Raw genomic sequence first — 21,081 nt, 5'->3', positions numbered from 1 at the left:
AGAGCAGAGCTCTTTGCAGAGTAATTGCTCATATTTTCATTCTGTGTGAGTTTTTTGCATCTCTATATCGACAGTGTCTGAATTCCTTCCCCAGCAGATTATTCTTGAGAAAACGTGAAAAGTCCTAATGATTTGACAAGCACTGTTTCTGCTATCCTTTACACAAAGTTAGCTTCAAAGGCTCAAATAGTCACAAAGCAATATTTTTCATAATTGTTTTCCTGCGTTTCTGTCAGGTGTGCACATTAGTCAGCAAGGTGTGCAATCTGCGTCTAATAATACTGTTATAAGAAACCGTGCTCAGATTCAGAGCTCATTTTATACTTAATAGGATGTTTTCAGTTTTCACCATCATTGTGAATTGTATGTTTAATGATCAGGCCCACGCGCATTGTTGATGCTCCCTTGAGTGTGTGCGAATTAGAAATCATTGAACTTTGGAAAATTTCAAAATAAAAGCCATCAATGTTTCTTAATTTTATGACTTGTTCATTTACTTTGCTCTTCTTCGCGGGGTCCCCCAGGTATGTTGGGGCGCTAGGCAGCTGCCTGTATCACCTGTAGGACAGGCCGGCCCTGCTGCTGCTTTCCTCTGAGCTCTGTCAGCGTGTGAAGTTCAAACAACGGGGAAAAACAGCAGCTATCAATTCTGCAGTCCTGCCCAGCCATGTCTGCCTCTGGCAGGCAGGTGCAGCTCATGTCTCTGTCATCCTCTTTGAGGAAAAGAACACTATTGATAATGATCTACATCAGTGGTTGTGATCCAAAAATGGATTGTAGGTCTGTTCTGATAGTGTCGCGGACAGCAGGGAAAGAACAAGGCTAAATAATAAACTGCGACTAAACATAGCATTGTGGATAGTTGTGCATAGCAAAATAAATTGGCTTATCAACTTTTAAAAGGGAGGAGAGGGGGCCTGGGTAGCTCAGCAAGTAAAGATGCTGACTACCACACCTGGAGTCACAAGTTCGAATCCAGGGTGTGCTGAGTGACTCCAGTCAGGCTTCCTAAGCAACCAATTGGCCCGGTTGCTAGGGTGGTTAGAGTCACACTGGGTTAACCTCCTCGTGGTCGCTATAATGTGGTTCTCGCTCTTGGTGGGGCATGTGGTGAGTTGTGCATGGATGCCGCGGAGAATGGCGTGAGCCTCCACATGCGCTAGGTCTCCACGGTAACGTGCTCAACAAGCCACGTGATAAGATGCACGGATTGACTGTCTCAGACACGGAGGCAACTGAGATTCGTCCTCCGCCACCTGGGTTGAGGTGAGTCACTACACCACCACGAGGACTTAGAGCGCATTGGGTATTGGGCATGCCAAATTGGGGAGAAAAGGGGAGAAAATCCCTTCCCCCAACAAAGGGAGAAAATGCTTCCCATATCTTTTGTTTTTAACATTAAAAGCCATACACCCAATAAAACTATGGTATTTTGTCAGTCAGATTAGGCAGATGCCAACATGGACAGGTTGCATGACATGTCTTCAAGCTCAGAAATAATAAAAAAACCGATTCAAGCTAAAAAAAAAAAAATTACAACCCAGACTACATTCAACATAGGTTCACTTGCTGTAAGCATAAACACGGTTTGTGCCGACCGCAATGCATTTATAGCAGTGAATTATTGGCTGCTAAGAGCATGAAACCATTGAAATTCAAGAAACATTTGGAAAAGAAAATAGTTAATTTTGCTATTGAAAAAAAAAAACAACAACAACAAAAACAAACAAACTGTACAGCAAATTTTAGTTTTTTCTCAGTCTAAGACAGCATCGAATCAGTATAGAATCTAATTTGTAATATTTTTGTGATTGCCATTTAAAAGTGAAGTATTTAATTTCTGGGCAACTAGTGGCAGAATTACAGAATTACAAAAATAAATTATGTAATGAACAAGACCACTATAACATATATACACCGGAAAGAAGGTGTGGCAGAGGAATCGGGTCAGCCGATATAAAATCGCTGGATTGAACGGCAGCTGGGTGTGCAAGGGATCCAGCACATGAGGTAGGATTGTTCTTCTGGTAACTAAGCATAACGATACATATTCCGAGTATCTTATGAATTTATCTGGAGCTCGACCGTAATGAGCTAACTTGTGTGGCAATACGTTGTGTGTGGCTTATCTGTCGAGAAGCAACTCTGCAAATTTGGCGTCTCCATCGAACCCCAAATATTCCCTCAAGTCCTCCACCTTGTAAATAAAACAGCAATGTTCACTCTGGTTTTACTCCATTCTCTGTCTCTGTGCCATTTAGCAAGTCTTTGAATTTTGGTGAAAGTAAATGTATTTTCCTCTGTACACGTCTGCCATGGTTTAAATTCTCCCGACTGAACAGCTTACTACACATAGCCACACCACAAACTCATGCTATAGGTTAAGCTAGAAAGGGATGGGTGGAGCTGAGTGGGCCACTCAAAATATAAACATCAGTGTTTTGATAGTGCCTGGGAAGCTCAGTGTTTATACTTTTGGGAGAGGTAAACCCACAAATGGGTTAATTATATTTGTCAATGAACTATAAAAAAGAAAAGTATTTTGACATCAAAAAAGGTACATACTTCACTTTTAACTGAGGACATATGATGCACCTACTACAACTTTGAAGAAACCAATACCAATGGGCAATTAATGCTATGACATCTATGAAAAATGAAACAAATTAACTGCAGCTAAAAACAGAGCCATTGAACAAACTAAAGCCATGTTCTAAAATACTACAGAAACAAAAAGTCAAAAAACTAAACATTATAACACTTCTTTATAATCATCTATTCACATTTCCAACACTGTAACCTTTTTCAATAATAACATATTTGTTCTCTAATTCTTAAAATCTCCTCATAAAACAAGGCCTGGTGGCTTTTCAAGAGTGATATGGCATCTTTCACTGTGATACAAAAAGCAAATGAAAGCTTTGAAAAAACAGTTTGTCAGTTCTGACAGTGTGTATTCCCCTGCATTGTGATCCAGTCTGATAGGAGCACCATGCTAATGGCTGTGGCTGAAGCTGTGATTCAAAGATGCATTCAAAAGCATGCACTTCCACTCAGTTAAACAGCACCACAGGTGACATGAGCACTAGGGAGGATTGGATAACAACCAACTAGTCGTAGTCGATTAGTGAGGTCGAATAATTTATCTAGATTTGTTTTAAATATATACATTTTTACGTTTTCATATTTTTAGTGGTGATGCTTTAATTAGTGTGCTGTGCTTTAGCTGTTAGACAATTTGCACGGTCAAACACTTCTGGAAAAGTTGGATCATAAAATTCATCCCTTTACAGTACTGCCACTACAGCCATGCACTTTCAGACAAACGTTTTGGCTGTTGCACGCGTCTCGCGCTGTTTTTAAGGCTGCATGTAGAGTTAAAAATAGTCCAACTTTTAAAAAAATGCTCATTCTGTTTCAGTCTGTTGCTCTCCTGTCTAGTTATTTTTTAATGTAAGAATGGGCCTAATGTACGTAAATGCACCGAGCATTGCGTTAAAAACACCACAAGACTGCATGTGAAATTAGAAATTATCCAAAATTCTAAAGCACTCCTTGATACCCCTGTATTCTGTTCCATTCCAGTGCTGCTCTGTCTAGCTTTTTTTTAACACAAGAATGTATCTTATGTAAATGCACCAAGCTTTGCATTAAAAATGCCATGAGCATTGCGTTAAAGGAATATTTAATCCAAAAATTCTCTCATCATTTATTCAACCTCATGCCATCCCAGATATGTATGACTTTTTTTCTTCTGCTAAACACATATAAAGTTTTTTAGAAGAGTATCTCAGCTCTGTTGGTCCATACAATGCAAGTGAATGGGTACTAAACCTCTGAAGCTCCAAAAGCACATGAAGGCAGCATAAAAGTAATCCATATGACTCCAATTGTTAAATCCATATCTTTAGAAGCTATACGATAAGTGTGGGTGAGAAACAGATCAATATTTAAGTCCTTTTTTACTATAAATTCTCCTCCATGCCCAGTAGGTGGCAATATGCATAAAGAATGTGAATCAACAAAAACAAAATAAGAATATTAAATTGAAAGTGGAGATTGATAGTAGAAAAGTACTTAAATTTGTATCTATTTCTCACCCACACTTATCATATCACTTCTAAAGATATGAATGTAACCATTGGATCTTATGGATAACTTTTATGCTGCCTTTATGTGCTTTTGGAGCTTCAAAGTTTTAGTACCCATTCACTTGCATTGTGTGGAGTAACAGAGCTGAGATATTTTTCAATTTTTTTTTTTTTTTTTTTTTTCGTTCAGCAGAAAAAAGAAAGTCACGCATATCTGGGATGGCATGAGGGTGAGTAAATGGTGAAAGAACACCCCCCTCCCCCAATGCCACTCAAGAAACGTTTTCAATCAGGGTCAGGTTAAACTAAATCCACCCTTTAGACTAGTCATTCAGGCAAATAACTGACAAATATAGAAAACATGTAGTTTTGCATATCCAAAGTGAGCACAAAGAAGTAATTTGCAACTAGATCCTAAATGTTATCGTAGAAGATTTCAATAAACTTTTCACATTTCTTCACTTTCTTCCTCAGCTCATTTCTCCTCCGCCCCAGCCAGCTGTCTTTTCTCCATAGATGCGCTAGGACTGGTGCCCATATGTTAGCTCTCGCCTCTCAGACTAGCCCCAGGCATTTGGAGAACAGCAGGAACATGAGTGGGGAACACAGCACTCAAATCTGCAATACTAGTCCAAAGAGAGACTGCAGCACAGTCTAAACAGTATACAGTAGAAATGCAACACTCGATGAAGGCTCAAGACATCAAACAGTTCTTCGTGCTCCCTGATTTATTTAAATTCACAATGTCAAAGTTTGCAGCGTTGTGGATAATCTTTTATTTGATGTTTATACTGACAAGTATTACATACTTTCGCTTTTAGCAAACAAAATTGCCAGTGTGAAAATTCCATCAAAGAGGCTGCCAAATTATCTGTGTAAGCTGCACTCACACTAGGGGCATAGACACAGAGTTGAGCACAGACTGGTTTCATCAAAGGGTTTGTCCACACCAGTGTGGTTTAGTTCACTAGAAAACAAAAAGCCTTGCATTTTTCGAGCCACTGTGGGCACTTTTCTATGAAGATATCAACTATGATGAAATCAAACCAGGTTTTAGTGCTAGGGGTGGATTAGTGATGACTGGGGCTTCACATGAAAGAAAGCCCCATAGGAACAGCACACGTAGGTCACACTGAGTTTACACATCCGGCATGACATCTGGAACGCTGTTAGTCACTTGAAATCTCTCAATCAATCTTATCCATAATACAGCTGTTGCATTTTCAAATCTCAGCATGGAGATATTTAAACAGCTTTTTCAGATAGGTTCAAAAGAAAGGGACTGCAAGCAGTCATAGAGTCAAAGTGACTCTAACAAACTTTTTTAGGATACTCAATGTGGTTTTGAGAGGCCACATGTTCAAGACCCAATGAAATCCCTTCATAAGAACAGTTTTCTGCCCTGGGTTGACCTATTTCCTATTGAAGAAGGAAGTTTGAAAAATAGCTTATAGGCTAGTTACATCATAGCCACGAAAATTGATTTGCTAATTGCTAGTCAGTTGCAGGGGGAGGGACATTCTCATTCTGGAGAGCATTTGACTACAAAAATCTGTGAAGTACAAAACGAGGAAATATTTTTTTGTCTATTTTCCAAGTGGAGAATAACTGTGCATTTTAAATGTGTGTATCTGCTAAAAGTTAATTTTGTAAACTTTCAGGAGTACACTAGCATATAGTGTAGATGGCATAAAAGTTAATACACATGGACAAAAAGCTGCAGAACTCCAATTTTGATTTCATGAGGTCTATTAGTTACAAAATAACACGATAGCCTACTTTTAAAGCACACACACACAAACCGATGTATTCTTCCTCTATATTTCAAATGAAAACACTAAATTTCATTCAGTCATTTAGTTCATCCATTACTGCTGTTATCACCTCATGGTGCTAATAAAAAGCAAATCAGGCACATCCTGTCTGGGATTGTGAGGATAATCATGTTGTGACCCACCAAAGAACAACAAATGAATACTGATTCTTCCACTGGCAGCCTCCTTGATACACATGAGAGTAGTTTTACATACTGGTAGAGGGAACTGCTGATGTAATACATGTCCTGTACATTATCTTCAGTGCAGACAGACAGACAGACAGACAGACAGACAGAGAGACCGACCAATCGATCGATAGATAGATAGTTGCTTTACGGTAAGAATGTGTGTACTTGAATTGCAGGCTGACCTGTGCTGCTCTGTATGGTTCTGACAGTAGTGGTGGTCCGTGGAGGGGAGGCCGGTAGCAGAGGCCCCCCTTCCTCATCTTGTGAGCAGCCCTGGTCAATGGCACGCACGTAACTGTGACTCCTCATGCGGAAGCAGCTGGGCATGGGCAGGTCCAGAGCATCCACTGCTTGCGACTCCATTTCACTGAACACGCTCTCACACACTGCCTCCATCTGCCCGTTAACCTCCACCTCGCTCACCTGCAACAGAGCCCAGCCACAGGGTTGGTGGAGGAGAAAATAGAGAAGGTAGGAGAAAAGAAATAAAGAACAGATTGGAAAAGAACAGTCAGGAGAATATGAAAAGGCAATGGGGAGTTTGGGAAAGAGAGTGGGTATCATCTGTCCATGAGCTTTCACTGAAATAGACCCACTTACTATGGGCATATATAGGTGTGCAGAATCAAAGCAGAGGGGGGAAAAGAAAGCCAGAGATTGCAAAGAGGTCATTAGGAGCAGGTGAGAACTACACAATGCAGTGGCAAGAGGAGGAAGAGTCAAAAATAAATATTGTGGGTCTTGAAGGAAAGATTTACGCAGACCCTGTGACAAATTACACACTTGATATGTCCTTGTGGTCTTGCAGACTTGAAATTGTCATTGCATGCTGTGAAGTCTATGAGACCATACTGCTCTACAAAGGCAAAACACAGTAACTGTGCCAACACTGAAACTGAGAAAAAAGGCTTCAAGGTTTTTGATTTTAGTGTGGACTTTGTAGTTACTGAAATATTCACACTACATCTTCTCTGAATTAGAGCATAACAGAGCCAAACCTGTCTGTCACAGGACAGATCATAGTCTCAGACATCCATGGCATTGCTGGGGTCATCCAGAACCAGGATTGAAAGCCACTGGTCTAAGAGACCCGTTTTTAGTCATAACTTAGTTTTGACAAAATGCGTAGTTACGGTATTATACCATTGCAGGGCAGCGTAGGCTGTCCTATTTGTCATTTTACTGTATGATTCCGAATGGTGCTCATTAGTGCCCCTTAGCAGCTGTTTTACGCCCTTGATGCACTGTTTTGCCAAGCCTGTACTGACGTGAACAAGGCGGACTACTACCTGACAATCTATGTGGCATTATATCACTAAAGTGAGGACTCGAAGGATGACCACAAGGGCTTAGGGCAGCATTTGGTACAGGGCTGCAGAATCAATACAGGGTAAATGAAGGTGGACGCCACACCAGTATAAGGAGGAAATCCTGAATTTGGTTTGGGTGAAACTAGGATCAACGTTCATTTCTGCATTACAAGGAATAAACAGTTGATCATAACAGAAACTGTGGAGGGTGAAGGACAGTGGGGGGTTATGAAGACTTGTAATGGAACAGATGTGGAAAGAAGAGGATTGTAGAAATGATGCGCAAGGTACTTTTGCACAAGTCCTACAGCTCGAAACTCTGTCCCAATCACAAATGAGAGCTATGCAGGCCTCTTTAAAGGAATTGGTCACACCAAAATGAAATTCTGTCATTATTTACACACCCTCATAATGTTATAAACCTGTCTGACTTTCTTTCTGGCCTGGGACAGAAAAGGAGATGTTAGGCAGAATTTTCAATCTCATTCACTATTTACTTTTATTGTATGCAAAAATATTGAATGAGAATGGATGGTCCATCCATCCATCTTATGTAGCCACTTGTCCTACTATATGTAGGGTCGCAGGTAGTGCTGGAGCCTATCCCAGCTGTCTCGGGCCAAAAGCATGGAAACACTGTGGACAGGTGCCCAGTCCATCACAGGGATAACATGCAAAGACATACAGTACACATTCACACTCTCACTCACACCTACATGCAATTTTAGAGTTTCCAATTCACTTATCCTGCATGTTTTTGGAGCACCCAGAAACTCATGTGAACAAGGGAAGAACATGCAAACTCCTGGGTGAACCGGTACTTGAACTGGAGACCATCTTGCTTTGAGGTGACAGTGTTACCCACCGTGCCACCTTTAGAATGGATGGTGACTGAGGTAAACATTCTGCCTAACACCTGCCTGTAACAACATGAGGGTGAGTAAATAATGACAGAATTTTCATTTTTGGTGAACTATCCCTTTAACTTATCAGTCACGTGCTGCTCAAAAAGCTCTATACAGGAAGGTCCAAAGTGTATTAACATCACTTTTTAACACACACATTCAAACACATATTAGAATCCTTACATTCCATTTAACATTTGAATTTGGGCTTATATTGGAGAATCATTCTCTAGGGTTGCTAGTTAATGCAGACACCAAAGGACAATGATGTCATATAACAAATCAATGGGTGTCTGAGACGTCTGTCCTAAGGATGTGTAACTGTGTTAGTTCTGAAAAAGCCATTCCACTTCCATTGACCATGATGCATTGAGTTATTCGTCACTGTTAGTTAGTTAGACATATACATCTGTGATTGAACGATGTAATGTGATGGCTAAAATTAATCTCACTAGTGGATGAATTGTAGATTGGTTTCATGATATTTCACTGGACTGGACTTGTTTGGCATAATCTGGGCTGGTTTTGACCTTCCTCCCCCTGCACCCAACTGGGAGCGGGCTCCAAAGATGGTGTGTAGGGGGGGCACAAACCTGGCTGATGGTGCTCATAGCCCTCATGTAGCTCTCGTTTCGCGAGCGGTATTGGGGAGAGGCTAGCAGAGCTTTGGGGTCCAGAGTGTCCAGGCTCCTATTGATGGAAACTTCACTCACCGCCCGTAAGTAGCTATGACTCCGGATCTGCAGCTTTGGAGAGTGCTCTGAAGAGATGCTGTGGACAGAGGAGAACATGGAGATATTTATTTATTTTTTAAGGGGAAAGAGTTTGTTGGAAAATGGGATAACCATTAAGACACTGACTTAAAGACTCCGTGGAATCACTTGCCGAATGTAGTTTTCCTTCCTGTGTTAATGTATTTCTTATTAAGGCAGGAAGTTTGAGCAGGACATTTCGAAGGGCTCATCCCTATTTTTAAAATAGCCGATAGTCCTTTGTTTATGTCAGAGCCATGAACATGATCTGCTTCTTGCTATTGCTGGTCAAAAGTAGGTCATATTAGAGGGACGGACTGGACAAAATGAGTGAGTGCTGTATGGATATGTACACAGTGAAGCTAAATAAGGTTATCACTCCCCTTTTCAATGCTTAATCCCGTCTAGTAATTGACAGGCGTAATAACCACATTTTCATAAATTCCACGTACCGTGTACAGAACTGAACAGAACAACTAGTTAATGACATGATTAATATCACTTGTGAGTAGGGTTGTCACCCATCCAGGATTTTACAAGATCATCCCGGTTTTTGGGCATCTGTCCTGAAAAAATTCAATTCCATTCCGGGACGCAAAATGTCCTGGAATTGCAATATTTTCCCAACGAGTTAACACATATGAACCCTTGTTTTTATAAGCACACTATAATCAAACACATTTTCGTATGAATCATAAGAAAGTCCGATTCATTTTAGTGAACTGGTTTGTTCGAATGATTGAGATTGGTTTTTTTCCCTTTTGTGTGTACAATCCTTTAAACTTAAAAGTATGCTTACTATAATGATTTAATGTTTTGGAAAACATTGTCCTTCCTTTTACAGTAAGATCTCTTCATCGTTCATAATGCCCATCACAAAAAAAAAAAAAAAAAAAAATTAAAACATAAATTTCATCAAAATGAATTTTGTGATCTTTAACAAAATTAAATTAGTAAAACTTAAAATATCAAAGTTTTTTTTTAACTTAATTTTGTCAAAGATTACTGTACTCAATTTGATGTAATTGGTTATAAAATTGAAATTAATACATCTTGAATTGCCTACTGTAAACCTTGAAAATATATATTTTGAGTAAATGTTTATGTACATTTATTTGATTTCCTTTGGTTTTAATGTACAATTTTTTTTTTTTTTTTTTTTTTAACTTTATACATAACTTTATACTTTAAACATACATTTGTATAACCATAAACTCAAGAAAACTGCTTAGGGCCAGTATAAGTAAATAATGTGTTAAATCTGTACACAAACTAAATTACACTGAAACATAATTTTTTACACATTTCAATTTTATAACAAAATTCCATCAAATTGAATTGAGTAATCTTTATCAAAAAAAATTTTTTTTAATGTATTTAATTCATTTTAATGGAATTTTGTTACGAAATTGAAATGCTTACTTAAAAATAGGCTAATATATATATATTTTGAGTGTATTAATGATATTGTTTGATTGAATTTTATGCTATATATGCTGTAATTTCCATATTAAAATAAGGAGTAAACAATCATAAATAATGTTTTTTTTTTTTTTTTAAATTTTATAATTTGGCCAGCAATACGTTTTTCGGTCATTAATCAGGTGTCCAGGAATTTTACAGGGCCAAGGTGGCAACCCAACCTGTGAGATGTCTGTATTTTCCAGGTGTCAATTCCACAGAGGTATGTGTCTTTACTCATTCACATATTTAATTCTGTCTCACTCCATTGTCTCTAATCAGCCCTGTGGTCTCAGGGTAACCTGTACATTACAGTGCTGAGTGAGTGCATTGTTTAACAGCAGTTGCTTAAGGGGCCATTCACACCAAACGGTTATTGCATCTGTCCGTGCTGTGTTCAGTTGTTTTTCAATGTAAACAGCGCTCCAAGGACATTTTTTTTAGGAGCGCCACATTTTTTAGATACCATGTCTAAAAAAACTGTTAAAAAATCTCGAGATACCTTTGTCCTTTAAGCTTTTTTTTTTTTTTTAGGGCAAGTAACGCATTTGGAATGAACAGCCCCTAATGAGCAAAAACAAAACATGGCAACTCTGTCGACGACATTTTACTAAAAATTGCTGGATGATTATACATCTCCGGTGGATAACATTTCTTTGTTTAAAAAAAATAGTGAATACTAAACGTATTAAACTAGTGCCATCCATGTTTCTTTTTCACAGGTGTGAGACGTTGAAGCATTGCCATGGTTATCCCTTGACAATTATCGCATTTAAATGCAGTTGACACTCCCAAAATTTTGTAGTGTGAACGTGGCCCATGAGTCATCAACATTTTGGTCCACTTTCCCAGAAGAAAAAGAATGTGACATTTTAAATGTGTGTATCTGTTTAAGGTACATTTTGTCAACATTTGGGAGTAGATTAGCATACAGACAACCTCAAAAAGCTATAAAATTCCAATTTGATTTCATGAGGAGATTCAAAATGGAAATTCAAAGGGAGACTCGTACTTTCAACTTATATTATCTCATGTCATGCCAACTGTTTGGCGACAAATACATTTTGGGCGAAAATACACATTGTAATTACAAAAGACATGCACGTGGCTTAGGGAATCTTTCGTTAGATAGTTTGGAGGTATATTAAGACCCATATGTTAATCCAATCAAGAGTGTAGCACGTCAAGAAATATGCTCCTTTCTTTGACGTCATGAATGCTTTAATCAATTAGACGCCACATTCAGTGCTTTCCCACATCAAAGTGGGTGTGGGTGGCCGCTACATGTGTCCAGTGTATAAGAGCCTACATTATGTATGTGGCTCTTTAAATAGAGAAAGCAATTACTCCATCAGGTCACTTAAGCACTGCGTAGTTGACGATAATGCAGTACATGGGCTAGAGCGAAACAGCTAAACTCACTTAAGGCCACCCATGTAACCCAGCGCACACGTGCGCAACACTTGCCCTGACACTTTGCTGACAGGCAGACACCTTGCATCCACTGCAGCAGCATCATCAGCAGTACAGGCATTAGTGGAAACTCCAGCATTGGCAAAGATCTCCCAACCATCATCTGCATGGCTTCACATATACATAAGAAGTGAACACACTAACTCTTGTGGAGCAATCCAGTCCAAAAAGCTCCAGGGCACTTCCCTACCCTACAGGAGAACAGAATGGCTAAACTTCACAAGAAGCTCTTAGGGGGTGGAGGAGGGGGGCCGCTCCCCCCACAGTGAAGCTGGCTTTGGGGAGCTAGTTATGCATGATGTCATCATTGTGGAATAAGCCAATAAGTTTCCACCCCACTGTCGTGGTCATCTCGATGGATTGGTCGCTCTGTTGGTTGTTAATTACGTCAGCCATTCACAACACAGTGCTGTGCCTCACGTCTTTTCTGCTGCAGTGACAGCTCCCGGAGTCATCTAAGACTGTCTATTTTCATGCTTCACAAAGATATAGAATTGTCTCTGATGACTAATGTACACATGATTTATTTGGTTTCCTGAGTTATAAAATAAGCAGTAGCTCGACTCCTACTAAATGTAAAGTACAGGGTCCACAAATATATACATCATAGAAGCACACACAGAATATTAACCATAAATAGAGGGATTTAAAGGTCAAAGCACCATCCCATGGCATATATTTATGGAGTTAGTCGGTTTAAGAGAATGTGATGGTATGCTAAAGCAAATAAACCTCCCTTGCATGTGCAGATGTAACACTGGCTTTTAAAGCTTTTCTTCATCAACAAACAGATAAAACCATCAAAATGCGGGATTGAGGAAATTCCACAAGATGAAATACTTATGAACATTCATAATGCCAGAACAGTATTACAAATTCACAAATCTGCAAATCCTCCAATCCTTGTTTGGGCATTCCAGTGTGCTTAGGGTTAGAATCTTAGAACACTCTGGTTAAGCTTGAGCAGATATGAATCTTGATTTGAACAGAATATATTACACTGTCTTACAAGTAATACGCAAGACTGACAATCATTTTTTTAAGTCTTTTTTTTAAGGAGGGATTGTTCACACAAAACTGAAAATTCTGTCATCATTTACTCACCCTTATATTGTTCCAATCCCCTATGACTCTCTTTCGTGGAACACAAAAGGAGATGTTAGGCAGAATGTTCAGTCTCAGTAACAATTCACTTTCATTGTGTGGAAAAAAGAAGCAATGAAAGTGAAGGGTGACTAATGATAACATTCTGCCTGTAATCTCCTTTTTTAACCTAGTCTCTTTGAATGAACTATACTATAACTACATTTTTGCAAACTGAGTTTTACGCCCCACTTTCTATGTTTTGCAACAGTTTTGTGGTGAAATTAACACTAGAGGCATTACAACAACTGTGCATTTATTCACTTTCACACAAATCACAGATACTATAGATGATACTTTGATACTATGTATGACTTTATAAACACTTATTTTTCACTCGATCACTCACACACTAATATATTATTATATTAAAACACTTTTACTTCGTTATCATTTAAAAAAATTATACATTTTAATGCTTGTATTAGAGACTCACCTACATTTACACACGTATTCCAATGTGATTAACTTCAGCTCTATCTCACCTGACAGAGTGTTGGACTTTAGACTCAGAAACTGAGCCTCGATCCCAGCCAAGGATGCTCGAAACAGAAGTGAAAGTGAAGCGAAAGTGCCATAGAAGAGGCATGAAATTATGTGGTTGCTTCAGTAAATGTGCTTTTAATGTCGAATTTGCTTTTAAAACACTATTGTTTAGGTTTAGGCATTGTCTGTTTTGTTCACCTTTCATTTATCTTTTTTTAAACACTATTGGTTAGGTTTAGGCAAAAGATTGAGGTTAGGGAGGTACATTTTACTCATTAAAATATTCATCCAATATTCACCTTAAAAACCTTGTCTGATCACGGCACCATTTCATTCACTTTTGCCACCCCCCGCTGGACATTTCACTGGGAAACTGCAGCAAAACGTGTAAAGAAGCACATAATTTTTGTTTGCAAAAATGTTGCCATTGTCACTTAAATTTCATGAGATCAGGCTGTCCTTTTGTGATGCATGGAAGACAATCATGGAATAAAATGAGGGTGAGTAAATGATGATAGATTTTTCAGTTCTGGGTGAACTATTACTTTATTATGAGGTTAAAAATAGCTCCATTTGAAATTATATTTGAAACAAGAAAGATACAAGAAATAAGGATAGATATAATAATGAGAAGAACATACAACTGATTTAATGACCTCAGCCCACCTACAAACCATATGAGCCAGCCTCTTTAGACTTATTACAGCACAAATCTGTTACTATGGCAACCACACAATGACTTACCTAAATGTAAACCATCCCCCGTTCATACACGCTGTACTCACATGTGCCTTAATGTGTTGGATTCTTAAAAACCAGAATGATGCATTCATAATGTGTATTATTAAAGCTGCTAAATATATCTGTGGAGAACATGTAAATCTATTAATGCCATGTTATTGCAAGTAATGAGTTAGAGTTCTTGCTGCTTAAAACCCCAAAGTCAACAGACATGGGGGGTGTTTTATGATGCAAGTGCTGCACTTTTAAGAAAGTCTAATTAGAGCAATTACTTGTACCCTTTCCACGGCAGTGGTGTGGCATATTGTACTATCCTTATTAAAACTATACTCAGCTTCTGACAGGCAGGAATGATGGTGGTGTGTTGCCGTGGAAATACTGACTGATATCTCAGCTGAGGTACAATTTTTTATAGATTGTTTAATCTTCCTATTGACCAGCATTGCTGTTCACCAGCATATGTTATGTTTTGAATGCTGGTCACTTGCGTAGGAGGCTGGTGTGCTGGTGTCCTCATGAGGATTCTTAACCAGCTTCACAAAAAGGATTGTCAGTATGATTCACACCCCTCAATGTATTTGTGTTAATCCTGTATCGGCATATCCATAGCAGTTCTGCTAATGCAAGTTGTGCTACATGTAAATGCCCCAAGTCATACGGCAGGTTGGTAATTAGCACCTTGGCTGATTAACCACTCATTACTCAACAATAACAGAAAGGCCTGGTGACCTAAATGAACAGGAGTCAGGTGCCCATGGGGAAGCAGGACATGGAGGTAGAACAGTCTAACCCAAACAATCTAAGCATAGAGCTGGACTAAATTAAAGGGAGAACACAATTTGGGAAGAACACAGTTTAGGGGGGATTGTGAAAGAGCGCAAACATGCAGTTTCATGATAAAATAATAAGGAAATGTATGACGATGGAAAATGTCCCTCTTGAACTTTAAATGACTCTTGATATCTATAAAATCCAATGTGGTAGTCAAGCACATTTATGTAATTTATACAGATGTGAAAGAACTCTTTTGAGTCTTCTCTGCATTTTAATTTGAATGACAAAGGCATGATTAATTTTAAGGTGCATTGTGTACCAACCAACCTAGAGAGAAAAAGCTTACAGTACATTTTTCACATTCATTTTTTTTTACCGGACATGTGACCCAGGAGATGAGGAAACCATTCTTTTGTCAGGCTTTTGGGTTCTGCAGCCTCCTGGGCATGCAACGACAAAAGATATTCCTCCCGGCCCTCCACCGGAGGATGGAGTGGTCTGTCGACCAGCTCCAGAGAAGCGGGTCTCCTCGCCCCTGGTTCGCCCGTCTCGGGGGGGCTTCGAAGCCTTCCTCGGGTTCTTAGCGGCCGGCCGCAAGACGGGTGGAGTCTGCTTCCTGAGGAGGGCTCCACGCCGGAGCCGGGCCACGGGGGTGGGCTGCAGTGGAGCCGGTGTTGTTGCTGCAGGAGGATGCCCTTGGCGATGAGCAGACAGGGTGCGGGGTGTTAAGACGTGCCGGGGCAGGATATGTTGTAAGGCCTCCGTCTGCTTCTTCACCGCCAAGAACCGCTGGGCAAAGTCCTCGACGGCATCGCCAAACATGCCAACCTGGGAAATGGGGGTGTCAAGGAACCGTGCCTTGTCCACCTCTCCCATCTCGACCAAGTTGAGACAAACGTGGTGCTCCTGGACCATCAGGATGGACATCGCCTGCCCGAGAGACTGGGCCGTGACCTTTGTCACCCGGAGAGCAAGGTTGGTCGCCGAGCGTGGTTCCTGCATCAATCCCGGGTCAGAACTACCCTTGTGCAGTTCTTTTAGCACCTTGGCTTGGTGTACTTGCAGGAGAGCCATGGCGTGCAGGCCGGAGGTGGCTTGTCCAGTGGCACCGCAGGCCACAGTCGTCAGGGACGACGTAAACTTACAGGCCCTGGACGGGAGCTTCGGGCGCCCGTGCCAGGTGGGGGCGCTCTTGGGACAGAAGTCCTGGGGGATCACCGAATACCCCCTGGCCGCTCCACCATCGAGGGTAGTGAGAGTGGGGGAGCTGAAAGACCAGGACCAGGCAGTAAAAGGTGCCTCCCACGATCTTGTCAGCTCCTCATGCACTTACGGAAAGAAAGGGACCGGACCGGGGCATGGCCGTGGGTGGCACCCTGAGCCTAGGAACCAATTGTCAAGCCACGAGGGTTCAGGGGAGAATGGAGTGTTCTACTCTAGCCCGGGAAAGCATGTCTGTCATTTCTGCGTCGGCGTGAGACTGGGCGACTGTTCCCAAAGGAGGAAACCCAGCTGAAGCCTCTGCGTCAGACTGGACGAGCCCGCTCTCCAATGCTGTGCTCGATAACTCATCGTCTTCCCGAGCTCCGATCGAGAAGTCGAACTCGCGCTGAGATGAGCCGGCGGTCTCGTGCGAGAGCCCGATTGGGGCAAGCGAGCATGCTGGGGAATGGGAGGTCCGTGGGGGGATACCCGGCGGAGGTGGTCCCATTGATGTCCCCAAATCGCCCCCAGTGCTAACCGACGCGGCCTCAAACCCGGAGGTAGAAGGACCGGTGCAGGCTTTTCTTACGAAAGCAAGCTGCGACCGCAACGTTGCCATGGTCATGTTCTCGCAATGAGGACATGACTCATCCACGAACGATGTCTCTGCGTGGGCAGTGCCCAGACACGTAAGACAGTGATCGTGGCCCTCAGCAGTGGAGAGATAATGACCGCAACCAGGAATAACACACAAACGGAAAGGCATCTTTAAAAAGACGTTCAGTGTGTGCCGCTCTTTTTGTGAATGAAAATATACTCTTTTAGAATATACTCTCTTATTTTCGCTCTGCCGAAGCGCCCAGGGGCGTTCTCTGCACTCCACGGGTGCAGAGGGGGAGAAGCCGCTGAAATGCGCCGTAAATCCAGTAGTTTTGAGGTGTGTCTTTGGAGGGAATTGAATTCAGTGCACTGAATACAACCGCTCGGCTCCAAAGAGAAAATCTGAATGAGTGGTTGCATACCAGCTCCTTTTATACCTGTATGTCCGGGGGAGTGGCATGCAAATTCCATTCACCAATTCTCATTGGCCTTTTTTAAAAAAAAGCAGAGGTGTTTGGGGCTCCCAAGAGTGACCCCTAGTGTCACTACATCGACACAAAGTCGAGTGACTGACAGATAGGGAACTACTTTTTCTGCGCCTCTCCATAGAGAGATTAGAGCTACAAAGCAGATAACATAAACAGTTAATAAACTCTTCACACTCTAAAGCTAAAAGATAACAGATCTGCAAGCTTAGCAGGTGTTAAAGGGGTAGATGAACATCATTGCATTGAAGGTGTATTGAAGGAGCTCTGGTATGCTTTGAAATGGGTATTGAGAGGTGGACTGAAAGCACAGAGAAATGCAAACTTTGGATACCAGGGCAGAGGAACATTGTCAGAGCTGTTGCCAACTGCTTATTATTGCTTACTTTTACTTCACTGAACTTCAACTGCTTTGCAGTTTACAAAATAGATATGATTACACTCAGTAATCAGTTTATCCTGTTCAAAAGATTGAATTAGACTTCAATTAATAACTCAAGAGTTGTGTTCAGACCGATTTCTAAACTAGTTCCACAGAATCGTTAAAAGCACCTATTCTAAGGAACAATTCACTTTTGAATTCCCTCTAAAAATGTTATAATCAAAAAATGTCTGACTTGAAAAAAAAAATAAAAAAAATAAATAAAAACACTGGCAGATTTAAACTTGTCTTAGCCAACGCAACTATGGGAAAGTCTTGCAAAGCTGAGATCTCCCACATTCTTTTACCAAAGCAATCATTAGGAGATTTATCATTATCAGTTTCTTGGAACATTAAACAACAATAACAAGCCATAACTGTTTAAACGTGAAATATAACAGACAACACTTGAAACCACACTTGATGGGCCCTATTTCAAAGGCACTATGCCTTAAGCGTACCACTATGTGATACGTCATATGCGTAAAGTTAGTGGGAATGGCCATGGAGTTTTGATATTTTAGTTTAAGTATGTGCTAAGTCTAGGCGCAAGCGGGTTGGTGAAATCACATGAGCAAAGCGCTAATGAGCTGGGTCAAGAGCAATTTAATTCAAAGGTCCTTCTCCGGTTATTGCACCTTCTGCGTCCTATTATATATTCCATTTCCTGTCAAACAACGTCTAAATACATGAAGACAGCCAATCATAAGAATTTGGTAGCATACTGTAAATGGGCTGTCTATGCAATGCATCCCCTGCTCTGTGACTTTATTGTGGCCTGTGCTGCTTCGGACGGAGATGTATATACGTGTTGTATGTTCTCTATTGGCTCTCGTCCTGCTTGCCCTTGTCTCACCTGCTTGAAATACGCTTTGCTTATCTACATTGTTCATTGCTTTGTAATGTACTGTATATTTGTTATATTTTTTCTTTGTTTAATGTTTTCTGTTTAATTTCTGTACAGCATCCTTGAGTTTTGAAAAGGCACTATACAAAATAAACTTATTAACTAATGTTAACAAACACAACTTTTGATTTTAAAAATGTATTAGTATATGCTGAAAATATCATTAACCAAGATTAGTAAATGTTGTAAAAGTATTGTTCATTATTAGTTAATGTTAACTTATGTTGTTAACTAATGTTAACAAATGGAACCTTATTGTAAAGTGTTACATTATTAACTGTATTATTAATCATATTGATTTACTGACACAACAATCATAGCTAGTATTATAAGTGATCGATAACTCTTTGATACCATCTGCTAGTAAAATCTCTGAACTGAGAATAGACGTGCTTCTGGAACGTCTTAGAGCAATGACCTATGTCTCAGCAAATTAGCAAACTGCGCTTTGCGCCACTTCATTAACATACAATTAACTCACAGTTTGAACACATACACCCACATATAGCGCAAACACTAAAAATGTGCTTAGAATTAGCACTCTCACGAAAAATTGGATAGGATGTACCACACGGTCATTGTACATAGCGCAGTCATGAATATAGAGCCAGATATGTTGATATTTGCAAAAAATAATTACGGTTTTCAACAGGTTTTACCAATGAGACAGTCCCACCTCACAATCACTCCATTGGTCAAGCCAATGTTGCTGTGTCGAGCTGGTTGAGATGCTCAAACAAAAAGAGCAATATTTTTATAGTGCCACAGAGCCACAGTGTTTACACATTTCGGGGAAATTAACTTACAAATGGCTTATTTATACTGTAGTTGACTCTGCCTATTTAGCTAGGACAGGAAAATGTACTTAAACATCCAAAAAATTGACACACTTCACCTTTAAGTCAGCACTTTACTTTCACACTCCAAATACTAATAAATAAAATACTAAGGAAAGAGATTTAGCAAATATTACAACTCTTACTTTAAAGTAGTCATCTCTGTCAGTGAGGGCTGGGTGGCTTTGAGGTAGCTGGCCCGTCGTGCCTGCATCTTGGGCGAGGGTTTAGGGCTCCCGTCTGAGTCTTCACTGTCCTCCTCCGCCATGGCTTTCACATAGCTGCCGCTGCGCATGCGTCTGCATGGAATATCCTCATCCTTGCCTAGTGGAAAGCCCCCCCACTCGTCTTGTGGGACCTGTGAAGTCAGAGGTGACAGTGTCAGGCACCTCTGTCAAAAGGTGCCTGTCAACATCTGAACGGCCTTCCATGTGCTCAGATCCACAAAACACCCATATACACATGCACACACAATCTCATCATCACTTCCTCTCTTTGAGCCAGCAGAGATAATTAATGAGGCTGCTGGTGTGAGCTTGCATGATTACACTAATGATGCCTCCCTGGGTAGTTAAGCATCTGTCTCAGTGCAGCTCTCCCAGGGCAAACTCTCCTGAGTAGGACTCTCTAAAAATATGAGAAGTTGGACAGGGGTTCTAAGAGAGAGGATCAACTCAGATTTGCAAAAGGCAAAGGCTTTAATTGTCAACTGCTCATTTTTCTGAAAGATGAAAGAGTTGAAATTAAATGCTAACAATCTAATTGTAATAAAGCCTTGACAAATGCTCATTAAGACTCTACAAGATTTAAGCATGTCTCCAATAATCAAATATACTACAATCATCTTATTAAAGCACTACTTATATGTAAAAATCTAATGTTTATTAAGAGTCAGCATTTAAAATTACAGCTACATTAGTTCACTCTAATGTGGTGTTTAAACTAACAGTGATCTGCAGTGAAAAAGTGAACTTCTCAAAAAGAATTGCCGATTTGATCAGTGACATGAGCGACAGTGACTATTGGTGATCAGACGTGGGTGTGTCCAGCGATTCAACAAAGTAAAGAAAACTTTAGCTTCATGTAAATGAGCAGTGACGCAATGTGGCGATCAGCAACAGGAGTGAAGACTTTGAAGTACACATGATATGTCTCCTGTGAGATACTGTAGTTGAGTGTAGGCAAGACAGAAGTTATGTTCTGTGAGCAATTTGTTAAGTTCTGTGTTACTGTTAGTGATTGCACTGTTCTATAATTGTCTCTGCCTACATAGCACAATATAATATAAGAATGACTCATGGAAAACCATTTCAGAAATGGTTGCATTCTGAGTGCATTTTAAGTTTAATTCACGCATTTAGTATGTGTTCATCTTATATTATGCACTGTTCTATATAAATTACTGCACTGTTGCAATTAATATACTAACACTTTCCTCTCCGGAATGTAAATTTTTAGCAACAAGAAACGGATTCTTTGTCCCATGAC

General features: G+C 40.3%; 1 protein-coding gene across 2 annotated transcripts in view; it reads right to left on the bottom strand.

Moving 5' to 3' along the window:
* LOC127442353 (disks large-associated protein 1-like) overlaps positions 1-21,081 on the bottom strand; it is a 124,022-nt gene that overhangs the window by 37,351 nt on the left and 65,590 nt on the right. The window contains exons 3-5 of one of the 2 annotated variants that reach the window (XM_051700311.1): positions 19,740-19,951; positions 8,905-9,082; positions 6,279-6,519 (exon numbers count right to left, since the gene is read on the bottom strand). In XM_051700311.1, coding sequence (XP_051556271.1) covers positions 6,279-6,519; positions 8,905-9,082; positions 19,740-19,951 — 631 coding nt within the window. The remainder of the gene's footprint in view (positions 1-6,278; positions 6,520-8,904; positions 9,083-19,739; positions 19,952-21,081) is intronic. The other variant, XM_051700312.1, reaches the window with a different exon arrangement.

Source organism: Myxocyprinus asiaticus, chromosome 6, assembly GCF_019703515.2.
Source record: "Myxocyprinus asiaticus isolate MX2 ecotype Aquarium Trade chromosome 6, UBuf_Myxa_2, whole genome shotgun sequence".
NCBI lineage: Eukaryota > Metazoa > Chordata > Actinopteri > Cypriniformes > Catostomidae > Myxocyprinus > Myxocyprinus asiaticus.
This window is presented reverse-complemented; position numbering and strand designations above follow the sequence as displayed.